The 14,531-nt window shown below is 37.4% G+C and overlaps 1 protein-coding gene across 2 annotated transcripts in view; it reads left to right on the forward strand.

The window, feature by feature from the left end:
• Arhgef28 (Rho guanine nucleotide exchange factor 28) overlaps positions 1-12,486 on the forward strand; it is a 222,749-nt gene extending 210,263 nt beyond the window's left edge. For both annotated transcript variants that reach the window (XM_042690839.1, XM_042690840.1), the window contains one exon: positions 12,152-12,486. In XM_042690839.1, coding sequence (XP_042546773.1) covers positions 12,152-12,315 — 164 coding nt within the window. In that variant the 3' untranslated portion in view covers positions 12,316-12,486. The remainder of the gene's footprint in view (positions 1-12,151) is intronic.
• The last annotated feature ends 2,045 nt before the right edge of the window (positions 12,487-14,531 follow it).

A 14,531-nucleotide genomic window follows, 5' to 3' on the forward strand; every position in this document is an offset into this window, starting at 1 on the left:
ATAGCTTTTGACCTTTTCTGCTTGTCCTAGATAGACACTAGTTATTGCAAATAGGAAAAACCATGGGACCTATGTTTCTTTGGGCCTGGCTTGCTTCACCTAATATAATTTTTTCCAAGTCTTTCCATTTCCTAACTAGGCTGGCTTTGAACTGTGATCCTCAGATTGCATACTCCTGAGTAGCTAGGTTTACAGGTGTGAGCCACTGGCGCCCAACAGGAGATTTCTTTTATCCTTAATCTCCTACTATTCCATTGGTCTTTAATAAAAATATTATAATTGGTGTCATTTTAATTTCCAAGCAAATTTCCTCTTTCCCATGTATGTCTTACTTTGTATTGTTATTTTGTGACTGGAAAGCCTCCTAAATATTTCTTTGAAGAAAGTAATTATGGTTTTTGAAAATTTTCTTCAGCCTTCTGTGCTTCTGAGTTGTATTTTGGACTTTCTAAGTTAGATTTGCCTTTGTGTTTTTTTTAGAATCCTTTTGACATAGTCCATAGAACACTCACATCTTGGATTGGGCAAAGTGTGTAAAACAGTGCCTGACATTTAATGCTCAATCAATATTTATGTTGTTTTTTACAAGCCTATTTAACTTATAGACCATCTTGAAATACCTTAAAAATAAGTGTGAAACTTTTAGAAGAAAATGATGCAAATATGAAAGGCTAATGTTCAAAGAAACATGAGATTTTTCAATTAAATAATTCTTACACCTTTATGTATTTTGAATACTGAAATTTGATGATAGATGTCATTATAAGCCAGAGAAAATTAAAGTTTCAGCTCACACTTCTTTTGCATTCTGATTTTTTTGTGCATAGAAGAGCTTGGTAGCTCAGGAATTGTTAATAATTTATAGACTATTTGATGTGTGTGAGAGTCTATAATTTGAGCAGATGCATCAATATATGCCTTGCGTATCAGGGTGGGGAGTGTTGGTTGAGGATGACTGTCTAGGTGAAGGGTCCTACATTTATAAATAAGCACTTGCTATTTCTCAATATGACCATAATTTCCCAAGATAAACAATATTAATGATTATTAAGTCACTCTTTATTAGAAAGAAACCCTGTTGTGAATTCTGTCTTTACATTTTCAGTTTGATTCTGCTAAGAAGACAGGGATCAGCCTATATAAGATTTCTTTTTTTATTGTAAATGTGATGTACAGTGAGGTTACAGTTACATAAGTCAGGTAATGAGTACATTTCTTTTTTAACAGTGTCATCTCCTCCCTCATTTTCTTCCAGGTCCTTTACTCTCAGTCCTCCCCTCAAGTTGTATAGTTCATTTCCAACATAGTATCTAGTGAGTAACACTGCTGAATTGGTTCACCCTTTGTCCCACATTTCTGTGCTTCCCCTTCCCCTCCCCAAATCAGATAAACTTATATATAAGACAAAAAGTACAGAAATCAAAAACAGTGACAAAAGAAGAAAGATAGGGAAAAAAAGCTGCAAACAGTACAATAAAAAACTTCTTGTTCCCATTTCTTGGAGTTCATTTCAACAAGCATCATTTTATATGATCATATGCCCGTAGCTATTGGGCCCTTGTGATCCTCTCCTAAGAATATCCTCCTTTTGTGTCACTGTGTGAATGTTTAGAGTCCTGCTTAACTTATTATGTCCAAGTATAATTTTTTTCTTTTACTATCCATGGGGTTTACTTGTAGGTTTATAGGCATGTTCCAATTATTACAAATGAGGAAAACCATGCACCCTGTGTTTCTTTGGGTCTGGCTTACTTTGCTTAATTATGATTTTTTCCAAGTCTTTCCACTTCCTTACAAATGGAGCAATATCGTTCTTTCAGATGGAAGCATAGAATTCCATTGTTTATATATACCACACTTTCTTGATCCATTTGTACACTGAGGGGCATCTGAGTCGATTCCATATCTTAGCTATGGTAAATAATACTGCAGTGACCATGGTTGGATTGGTGGCTTTAGTGCAGGCTGGTTTGTAGTCATTTGGATAAATGCCCAGGAGTGGATTGCTTATAGATAAGCTTTATGTTTTAGCCTTTTGAGGAACCTCCATACTGCTTTCCAGAGTGGTTTACATTCCTACTAACAGTAGCATTCCCTTTTGATCACATCCCCACAAGCATCTGTTATTGTTAGTTTTCTTGATGATAGCCATTCTAACTGGGGTGAAGTGGAATCTTAATATTGTTTTGATTTGCATTTCTTTTATGGACAGAGATATTGAACATCTCATATGTCTATTAACCATTCTTATTTCTCCTTCAGAGAAGTGTCTCTAGCCCATTTATTAATTGGGTTATTTCTTTGAGGGTTTGTTTTGGAGGGGCTTAATTTTTGAGCTTTAAGTATATTTTAGACATTAGGCCTTTGTCTGATGGATTTTAAACTCTTTCCTAAGCAAGGATTCCACATTGATGATTACCATGACTTCATGGAGACTAAATCATTCATCCATTTGACAACATATGTCTTTTGATATCTATTATTATTACATGAGTTTTACTTTGGTTTTTTTACTTTATTATTTATTTTACTTTCCTCTCCCTGTCCCTACCCACAAATTACATAGTTCATTTGTTAGCATAATGTTCATTGTGTACAAGGGCCACATTTGCTCACCCTGCCTCCCTTCATTCCTGTCTCCCCCACCCACCTCTACCAAACACATGTTTCCATTTGTTGGTATTTATCTTGATAAATAGTACTTGTTGCTCTTTAAGTACTTTAAGAATGCCTTTGGATTCTTCCCCTAAGTGTACCATCCTTTAGCCAGTTTGTGTGTAAATGCATTGCCCTGTATACGTCATTGTGCACAGATGTATTTTAGATCTAGCTCTCACATATGAGAGAAAACATGCATCATTTGTCTAAATCTGGCTTACTTTTACTTTGATATTGTTGAATTAGATGCACCATTTTTGTTTCCTATATCTTAAATGTTGCTCTTTAGCTTTATATAAGTGCAAAGTGAAAAGAGTCAAGAATAGAAATAGAAATTTCAGAAGAATCTTTTGGGTTCATTGTTAAGGACACATGCACCCAGGATCTAAAATAAGATGCTTTCTGAAGCTTATTTCAACTTAGGAGATTTTACTGGATTTTTCTAGGCAGGAGCAAAGACTTGAATTAGTATCATTTTTTTATGAGTAGCTATAAACTGAAATGAACCTTGTCTTCTTTATGGGCAGTATGTCTATTTTTCTAAATAGATGTAAACCCATACATCCAACTTGGCAATGACTTTTTATACAGCTGCATTAAAATTAATATAAATATGTTCAGCATCCAGAGGAGGCATCTAACTCATTGCCATAGTATTCCATTTACATCAGCTTTATGGAAGCTAAGATGTGGAATAACAGAGCACCCTTTAAAATATTTTTCTCCAAATACATGATATAGGTGGCTATTGACTTTTAAAGTTACTGTGGAAAATTCCAAACATATATAGAAGCAGAATCATTTAATGAATCTCACCTACCCACAGCCAGCTTTAACTGTTCCTAACCCACAGTCAATCCTGGGTGGTTTCCTTTTTCTTTTGCTTCTCAAGTTATCTTAGAGAAAATCCAGGATATAGTATTATTCCATAATATTTCTCTGTAAAAGATAAGAGCACTTTTTTAACTAGCTCTACAATATCATTATGAGATAACCTAAAAAAAGTATTAATAACTGTTACTTAAAATCAGGCTATTAAGTAAAAAAAAAGCACACATAAGAAAAATCAGTAAATATTTTATATAACTTGAAACAAAAACACATTAAAATTTACAGGATTTAAGTAAATGTATGTAAAGAAAAAAATCAAGCTATTAGTGCTCAAATTTCTCTGATCATCATATAAATGTCTTTTTCCTTTGGGACCCAAATACCTTTATTACATTTGGTTGGCATATTCCCTTCTGACACATTCTCTCTCTCTCTCTCTCTCTCTCTCCCCCACTCCCTCCCTCCCTCCCTACTTCCTTCCCTCCTTCCCTCCCTCCTTCTCCTCCTCCTTCTCCTCCCTCCCTCCCTCCCTTTCTCCCTCCCTTCCTCCCTCCCTTCCTCCCTCCCTCCCTCCCTCCCTCCTTCCTCTCTTCCTCCCTTCCTTCCTTCCTTCCTTCCTTCCTTCCTTCCTTCCTTCCTTCCTTCCTTCCTTTCTTCCTTCCTTCCTTCCTTCCTTCTTTTTGTTTGTTGTTGGTCATGGGGCCTGAACTCAGAGCCTGGATGCTGTCCCTGAGCCTTTTCACTCAAACTGGTGCTCAACCATTTTGAGCCACAGAGCCACTTACAAGTTTCTGGTGGTTAATTGGAGATGAGTCTCACTTTCCTGACTGGGTTGACTTCAAACTGTGATCCTCAGATCTCAGCCTTCTGAGTAGCTAGGATAACTGGCATGAACCACTGGCACCTAGTGTGTTTGGCATATCTCTTAAGACTCTTTTAGTCTAAAGTCCTAGTACTTCCCTACCCCTCTGTGTTTTAATCTTAAAATTTGTCAAAAATACAAGTTTACTTTTTTCTTAAAATTTTCTCATATTCCGGACTTTGTTGATTGAATTTCCATGGTGTCATTTAACATAATCTTCTGTTTCTATAGTTCCTATAGTTGTGAATAGATGTTTAATTAAATATAGCCTTCATTTTTTGACATGAAACTGTTGTTGTGGATGGTGCTGCATCACATCATGTGACGCCCAATGTCTTTCTCTTTTTGTGATTGATTCCTGGGTTCAGATGCTATCAGTGTAATCTATCCATTATAAAGTTTCTCATCCTTTCTCTTGATAGTTTTTGCAGCTATTGATGATTATTGCCTTTGTCTGCTATTCACATTATATACTGTGTTAAAAGTTTCTACATTTGACAATTTACCTTCTTCCAACTTCTCACTCCGGAATTGTTTTAATATTTTTGCTCATGTATTTTTTCCTCTTATTCTGTAATGTAGTTATAATAATTTTTCAATTTTCTGGTCTTCAAAGTGTTGCCGAGAACACAACACTGTAAGGACACTGTGAGCAAAGGTTCCTTGCATTTGAGGGAGTCTTTGTCCTGGTTTTCCCTTGGAGGGATTTTTTAAATTCATGAGCCTCATTCTAAGGCATAGATGCCAATTCTAAGGCATCTATGAGTTTAAGAGATTTGACTTACCTGGAGCTTCATAAAGTTATTTGATCACTGTATTCTTTTGTCACTACTATGCACCTCAAGGAAAAGGGAGGGACACTTCTGCTAGACTTGCTGATGTGAAGGTCATGGCCTTTTAAAGATGGAACCTTCCTGAGAGAAAGATGAATGTGAGAGTAAATAAAAATTCAGACATAGACTGCTGTGCTGTCATGCCTTTTGTTAATAAAATGTTATCTGCATTGTATTTATTGTTTCGTTTTTTGTTTCTTCTTGGCCTTATATAGCCAATATAGGCTATTTCAGATATGTTAATTACCAATAAGGTAGCAAAGTACAACTCTCACAGTCACAATTTTTAAAAGAATTATAACACCATTTGCTTTCTTTACAAATGTATACATGTGCACACCTTATATGTGTGCACCCATATTCTTCCTCTCTCTATATTTCAGTTTTTTTAAAATTTCAGGTGCAGTACTGACACATGAGGCATAGAAAAGGGAATCATGACACTTATTTAGATTGTTTGCTTCAGATATCAAATCCAGATTGGTTTTCGTGCCAGAGGCTCACATCCTGTTTGTGGCTTACTATGGAAAATTGAGTTGAGCAAAATTAGGGACAGAGACCAATTTTCCTTTGCTCTGAAGATACTTCGAGCTCTGTACAATAAATGTTTTCCATTAGAAGGAAAATGTTGTGCATTAATGCTCCTGAGAAAAAATAGCGATTGCCAGTAATGCCATCAGGAAATGATTTTTTAAATGTTTCAGAGTGTAAGCATAAATCAGTCCGTAAATAGGGAATACAACTTATTTTACAGAGTTGGAATATTGATGATGAAAACATTTTTTAAGGTAGAGTTATTCTAGGAAAGTGTGAATTTTGATTTTAGAGCCATACACAAGGGATATAGTAATAAGAAATACAAGGCAGAACACTTGATTAAAATAAACAAGAACAGAGCCAAGGCTGAGAAGACACAGCGTTCTCTTCTGTGGCCTCAGTTGGGGAGCAGGGCTGGGATAAGATGTGGAGAGGGTTGAACAATGCGTCATCAATGACTTCAACAGACTAAACATGATTTGTGCAGCCCTGGGCTTCTGGGTTCTCAGCCACTGGATAAGCTGTGGTACTCTATCCAGACCTTGGCAGCGTGTGTTTATGATGAAAGTTATATGAGGTTTTCAAATTTAAATAAAACTTGCATTTAAAAATGGTCATGATTTAAAATGCTATTGTATTGAGGAAATGACAGTGGCTACATTAATTAAATATTTAAAAATTATAGACAATCTTTTTCTACTTGTCAGAAACCTGTTCTTTAGGACAAATTACTCTTAAGTTTGGTTTTCATACAAAAGAAGATCAAAAACAGATCTTTGATTGTGGATGTTATTTTCAATTATTATTTGGCTTTCAATTATTATTTGGCTGTTTGTTGGCATCTAATATGTGTTGTTGGAATGACAGGAAAAAGTAGTATTGAAAGTGCCTGACAATTACCTGTGTTGTTTTTAATGTAACTTCAGGTAATGAATTTGACTGCATTTCTTGGGTACAAAGCAGTAGAAAATGCATGCATTTTCAATACTTTCTAAATATTATTAAATGAATTACTGAGCCCAAATATAAATGTAAATTTTCACTTTCAAGATAAGATGCTTAACAGACTGTCCTGATGATTTTACTTCAGTCCTTCATGATCTGAAGCCCAGAAAGGAGAATAACTTACCAAAGTTAAATTTTACTTTGTGGTTTACAGGATTTCTTTTGCTTCAAGAGTTGCTTTTCTCATTTTAAACAGTGTTTTATATACTGAGTTCACAATCTTGAAAATTACCAATTATCCAGTTGGCTCAAAAACTAATAATACTATTTGGACAGATGGAAGACTGATTGTCTTCACTAATGAGAAATTTCTAATATTGGGTAAACAGGGAAAAGTGTGGAAATGTTAACTGTAAATGTCAAGAAGCAGGTTGCAATTAAGGGCTAAAGATCAAGAAGTCAAAGGCATTATCTATCAGTATTCCATGAGCACAGGGCCTTGGCAACTTGAGTGTTTTCTGCCCTACATATCCACAGGGAAAGGAATGGTGCCAGTGAAATTGTGAATAGCTATAATTTTTAAGACTGCATTAGGAGACTAATCTAGACCCCACAGTGGTCCTCGTAAATGTGAGTATGGAAATTTCCTGTGGAGGCTGAAATTTTAGTGTGTGAATAGAAGCTCAGTTATGTTGCAGAAAAAAAAAATCCCTGAACCAATATTCTATTTTCCACCTTTTTAAGCCAAGTTTGGGGCTTTACATTTTTTTAAAATGTGCTTTAGCCCATTTGTCCTTATTTTAGGCTTAATTTTACTGTTTGGTTTCCAGAGATATGTCAAGAGGGACAGTATTGCTTCTTTTTAGTTCAAACTTTTATTATTATTATAGTATTCAGATTTTAGTTGACCAAAGATAATAGTTATGCTGTTTCTTTGCTCATTAAAAATAAGTCATTTCCATTTTATCTCCATCAGTTAGCAGGCATTTTGATCACAAATGAAATTGGATGATTAGTTTTAATCCCCAAGAATTCTGCTTTCAAAGTCAGTGAGGTTTAATTTTAACCAATATTCTTTCAGTTTGGGTCTCTGTAGGATAATTTCTTTTTTCTAGGGTAAGAAGTGTGGCAAGAGGTGGCTGGCCTTGGGAAATATACGCTTGGAATGCTGCAGTTCTTCCTGGGACGGAAATGGAGTAATAAAGGCAGAAATCACAGAATGGTTTCTAATTTCAAAGACAGACTGCCTGACCTTGCCTACATAGTTCAGATAGAAACCAAGAAGAAACACAGAGAAGGAAATTGAGTTCCCCTCCAGATGATGCACAGCCACACAACTTGCAGTCATCCATCTAGAGTTGGAATGTGTGCCAGTCACCTTAGGGCCCAGCAAGCTCTCACTACAAATAGATTGCCTTGTATTTTGATTCTTATGTGAAAATGTTCTGATTAGATCTCTACTCTTCTTACACATATATGTGTATGCACACACAGGCACTGGCACACGCACACACAAATCCTCCCCATCCCCATTCATTCTTGGTTTTTCTATCTTCCTGAATTCAAGCCTACAATTTTTTATAAGCTAAAAACATTAGTTCTAGTATGCATTTGGTTCTTTGGTAGCCTGTGATTTGAATAAATCTTCTCTTGAAGCCATTAAAGGGGCTTTCCAGCCTCCCAGGCTCCTCAGTGTTTCGGCCTCTCTGCCATGTTTTACCCTGGAGGAAGGAAGTTTACATGGGCTAATCAGTATTCCCACACTGTCACATTTGGCGCCAGTCACCTTCCAGCCCCTCCATTCCTTAGATGGCATTGTTCTTCTCAGTGTAGTATTTCTTGTGTCCTGCCTGGACCCTCCGTTGGTGAGTATAGGTGGCACTGCATCCACTTGGGTGACCTACTCATTTGGTCTTCCAGAATTTGCCATGGAAGTTTTGACGATTTTTCTTAAATTGAAAGTTGTGTAATGTTGAACACTAGTGGTTAAGCTGGGACTATTTGTGTCATGATGCACAGTGGCTTCACTTAGTAGCTAGAGAAAGGCACTGGGAGCAGGAGCATTGCCCTGGGTCCTTCTACTCCCAGTGTGGTCATATGGGATGGAGAGCTTTCTGGATTGACTTGTTTTCTTGTTCTGATAGGAAAATCATGCCTGGGTATTTGTGTTTGCCTGCTTACAGAGGGTATCTTTTGCTTTCTGTTTATCTGGCATTAGTTATACAGGGGAGGATTCCATTGTTAAATCTCCACACATACTAACACAACATTCCAATCGACTTCACCCCCTCTATCACATTCCTTATCACCCCCATGGCACCCCCAACAGATGTCCTTGTTTCCTTTTCATAGCTGCAAACAATCTATTTCAACACTATTCAGTCTCCTTTTATCCTTGTCACCAGCCCAGCTCCCTCCCACTAGCCCCAATCCCCCTACAGGGTTTGTAACACTTCACCATCCCCTCTATGATCAACAGCTTTGGTTGAGTTTCGCTATGTTGCTCTTATGTATATTTGCAATATATTAGAAAGTTATTCACACACTTTCTTTTTCTACTCTCTCTTTTCTTTCTCCTGAGTGGTCTCTTAGCTTGATTCATGTTCTGTGTTTAGCCATTTAAATAATTATGTATATGAATACATCCATTTATATACATGTCCATAAATATATATATGTATATATATATATATTTTAGGTAGGCCTAGCTTCTATGTATGAGTAAAATCATAAGACATTTAGGTTTTTGATCTTGTCTTTGTCTTACTTAGTATGATATCCTCCAGTTTAATCTATTTTATTGCAAATGATGTTTCATTTCTCTTTATGACTGTAATATTCCATATTATATATGTATGCATATATATGTATATGTATGTATATACATATACACATACTTCACATCTTAAGATTCAAATAACATTTATTATACAAGATAAAGTTTGCTTTACAAGTAATTTACAGATTGTAACTGACTCGGCGCCGATTGCTTACAATTTTTAAAAATACTTGTGTTATCTTTAAGTAGTGGTACTAAAGAGTTGCCTTTCAAGCTTATGCATACATCTTGATCAATGTCACCCCTTTCAATGTTCTCACCCATCCCTCTAACCCACTCTTTCCCTCACTTTTCTTTTTTTTTGGGGGGGGGGGTTCGGTCATGGGGCCTGAACTCTGGGCCTGGGCTCTGTCCCTCAGCTCTTCAGCTCAAGGCTAGCACTCTACCACTTGAGCCACAGCGCCACTTCCAGCTTTTTTCTTTTTGTTTATGCGGTGCTGAGGAATCTTACCCAGGGCCTCAAGCATGCAAGGCAAGCGCTCAACCACTGAACCACCTTCCCAGCCCTCCCTCACTTTTCTTAATTTTGTAAGATATGAATTGAATTTTTTACTAAATTCTTCAACCTTCTCTTAATTCATCTACTCCTCTCCTCTTGACTCCACCCTATCCCTTTCAAGTCCCAGTTTCCTGATGTTTATTTTGTGGAGCTATGATTTAGCCTTTCTAAGGAATTATACTCTCTGAGTTCTTCCCTGAATCTACCGTATTTCAGTTAATACATTTGTGTACACTTCCTTACCACACAAAGTATTCACTTATATATTTTTAAACTCATTCTATCTTCCACAGATGAGAGAAACATGTAACCTCTATCTCTCTGGGCCTGACTTACTTTACTTAACATAATTTTTTCCAGGTCCTTCCATGTCTTTGTGAATGATGCAATGTTCTTCTTTCTACTAGATGAGTAAAATTCCATTGTGCATATATACTACATCTTTTTGACCCATTCGTCTACTAAGGGGCATCTGGGATGATTTCATACCTTGGCAATGGTGAATTGTGCTGCATTGAACATGGTTATGTGGTGGCTTCATTCTATCCTAGTTTCTAATCATTTGGGTAAATGCCCAAGAGTGGAAATGCTGGATCATAGGGTAATTAATGTTTAGTTTTTTGAGGAACCTACATACTGCTTTCCAGTGTGGTTGAACACATTTACTTTTCTACCAACAGTGTATTAGTGTTCCCTTTTGCCCACATCCTTGCCAGCATCTGTTATTTGGGCATTTTAGTTATTCTATCATTTGGCCATTGTGAAAAGTGTAGCAATAAACATAGATATGCATTTGTTTTCTGGTATCTTGATTCATTCTCCATCACATATATGCCCAGTAGTTTTATGGTGGCATCATAAGGAAGATCTACTTTTAGGCTTTTGAGGAACCACCATACTGATTTCCCGAGAAGATGCACTAGTTTACTTTCCCGACAACTGTGTCTTCCATTGGCCTGGGTTGGTCAGGGTTGGCCTTGCCTCCTTAGTCCCTCCCTCTCTCAAGAGCAACTTTCCCTTCAGAGAAGGGAACAAGCTAACTTGTGTCTTCTTCCTGTGGCCCTGACTGCTCTTCCCCCATCATCCCTGTCTCCTTTTGGGAAAAGAGATGATGTGAAGGTAGCAAAAGGTAGCAAAAGCTGCCACCTGCTCATAGGCACTCATGACATTAGAATACCAGCAGGTACAATATTTTTCCTCTAAATAATAGAGCTTTTGAATAAAATGTGACAAGGGTTGTAATGGCCTCATTTTTAATGACTGAAAAGTAATCAGGTGAGCCTCAGAGTGACCCTCCTTCCTCCCTACATGAATTTCTATATCTGTTTTGCTGTTGACTCCAACAAACTATTTATTTGTCATTTTGCCATATGGCCATACCTCAGGGAGGTTGGTTAATGAAGCAGTGCAGAGAAAATGATTTACAGCAAGTGTCTTTCTTCAAATTAAAACACTCCTTCATCACTTCTTTTAAACCATAACATTAGGGGGCTTTGCCCAAAGAAGAGACAGTAGACAGTGCCCTGCTGTTGCTAGGTAACAGGAGATGGCCTTAAGCCTGGTCATGGTTGCTACTGGCAAGATTTTTTTCCCTAGGAACCTGGTTAGCTTTGCAAAGTCCTTTGTGTAGTGTTAACAGATTTACACCATGGAAAGGTTGAAGGGTTTCCTTTATTATTCAGTTTTCCACACCAGATATATTATGGAAGTCTAGAAGTAGCTCTTGATTTTGAGATACACTGAGCAGATGAAAGCATGGTTCATTACACATTGCTATACTGTATTTTCAGATGCAATTGGGTGCATGGGTGCATTCAGGGTAGTATGGCTGTAGATTATACTGTCTTTTCAAAGTTTGCATCCATTAAAAAATCAAAGGAGAGCATCCCTTTCTAAGTAGCAGAGTGATGTAAGATCTGGGAATGTGGACTATTATTACATCTCTTATTATTTTGAAAAGACAATTTTTATTTACAAGAAACTAAATGCTGATGAAATCATTACATGCCTGTTAGGTGCCTTGCACTCACCCAATTTCTTTGGGCTAAATACATCAGCATTGCATTTTCTGATCTCTGAGATATACTGTCATCTGTCTTGGGTCCCAAGCTGACTCTCCTGTAACCTGAACCATCTGTTTGTTGCAGATTTGAACACCTCGCAGAGTGAATCTCCAATCCCTCTGGACTCATATTCCCACAGTCCTCAGCCACAGACATTTCTAGCAGAAGCCAAGCTCAGTCTACAGAAGGTGGCCAGACAAGATGGAGAAACTGGAGATGTCATGGAAGAAAATATTGTTTACCTCTGATTATGTTGTCATCATTTTTCCAAACAAACAAAAACACTGGCACTTTGAGGAGAACTCCCCCTCCACTCCTATTGTGTGTGTGATTGTGCCCAAATTGCTTTAAGGATACTATTTAATGTTTCATGCAAATTCATTTTTAGCATGAATCTAATAATTAAATTATTGAAAACAGTTCTGTTTGTATAATCTTTAACTTATACTTCTGGATTTCAGGGGAGAAAATTAGAATAAGCTGAAGTATATTAAAGATTATTTTGCCTTTAGAGTAACAATTCCATACTGCATTTTGTACCTAGTTATGTGGATTTCAAGGTGCCTTTTAAGATTAAGATGAAGCACTTTGGATTAAAGAATGATATTCATAAAGTGTAAAGTTTTACTGTTTGAGCAGTTGCTTCCTGAAGGAGAGCTTGGTGACCAAAAAGCAGAGAGGATTGGCAGAAACACCTTTTCTCATTTAGTCTTTTTTTTTTTTTTGTCAGACCTGGGGCTTGAACTTGGGGCCTAGGTGCTGTCCCTGAGCTGCCTTTGCTCAAGGCTAGACTGTATTGCTTGAGCCACAGCTCTACTTCTGGCTTTTTTGATAGTTGTTGGAGATAAGGTTCTCACAGGCTTTCCTGCCTGGGCTGGCTTTGTACTGCCATCATCAGATTTCAGCCTTTTGAATAACTAGGATTACAAGTGTGAGCCACCAGCGACTAGCCTCTCAGTTAGCTTTTATGTGTTAGTCTCTCTTTGGAGAATCAAAGGTGGAGATGTCATAATCACCATTCAACCAATGTGTCCTGCCTGGGCATCTCTTCTGAGCTGGTAACCACCATGCCAAGGATACCATTGGAATGTGTCCAGCTGGGTGGATGTTGAGACACACTGTCTTGATAAGGCTTCAAGTCACAGTTCAATGGTAACTTTCAGCCCCACCCAGAGCCCTGAGCCCCAAGCAAATGGATTTTGATGTAAATAATAAAACTCCATGAGAGCCCTCACTCCTATCAGCGGGCCTGTCTGTAGCTGGCACCCAGAACACCGATAACCACAACCCATTGGAAGGAACCTTCCTTCGCAGTTCTTTAAGGACGACACAATTTGTTCTTGGTAAGACTTGATGTCTGGATGGACCTTTCTACAAATGAAAACTGGCACTTCCTCCCTTCACAGTAATATGGATCTCTGTGAAGAAAGAAACTGGGAAAAGTTCTCATCTTGTTCTTTAGAAATATTTGTATATGTTTTGGTCAGTTGTCAGTAAATACCTTTTGCCTGATTATTTTATGCTCTAATTTTAATACTAAGCATAGAATTTACATCTCACACATGTAAATTAATTAAGCAGAACCCACATTTCACACACATAAACCTTTTGTAGAAAGTGAAAATAAAGTAGGGCTGTCAAATTCATCTAGAGTTACAATAATTAACGGGTGAGAGTTGGGATGGGAAGGGAGAAAGGATTCATTCAGATCCCTGGTTTCTTCCCCTAATTAAAGGTATAAATTGTATATCTACATTATAGTTTTAGTTAGGAAGATCAAATTTTTTTTTTTTTGGTCGGTCATGGGGCTAGAACTCTGGGCTTGGGTACTATCCCTGCGCTCTTCAGCTTAAGGCGAGCACTCTACCACTTGACCCACAGCACCACTTCTGGTTTTCTAGTGATTAATTGGAGATAAGAGTCTCACGGACTTTTCTGCCCAGGCTGGCTTTGAACCGTGATCCTCAGATCTCAGCCTCCTCAGTAGCTAGGATTACAGGTATGAGCCACCAGCGCCCAGCCAGATCAAATGTTTTTAAGACATGTTTTCTGAGCTTTTTTTTTTCTAACTCTTGCTGCTTCTGTTCATTTTTGTCACACCTAATGGCTTTAATTTATTAAAATAGTCATCACTTTACCTCTAAGCTCTTCTCTTAAATTTGATGCTCCACCCATCCTTACATCACCTAGAAATAGAAATTGTTTATTTTTCTTGCTTCAATTCTAGAATCTTATATCCCTTAAGTAAAAAGCCTACATTCTTGCTTCAACAAATAGAAATATCTTCCTTTCTTGAAGAAATGATAGTGGAGATGGAAACAGTGAAAATGGGTAAAGATGTCCAAAATCCCATGGGGGTTCTTTAAAAGTATCTGTGCTAGTTGATTTTCAAGCCCTGCAAAGCAGAGTCTTGTGCTGTTCCCTTGGGGGAGGCCTGAGCATTCTTTGAAATACATATATTCAT

The sequence above is a fragment of the Dipodomys spectabilis genome, unplaced genomic scaffold (assembly GCF_019054845.1).
Source record: "Dipodomys spectabilis isolate Male_0828 unplaced genomic scaffold, ASM1905484v1 ptg000140l, whole genome shotgun sequence".
NCBI classification, from domain to species: Eukaryota; Metazoa; Chordata; class Mammalia; order Rodentia; family Heteromyidae; genus Dipodomys; species Dipodomys spectabilis.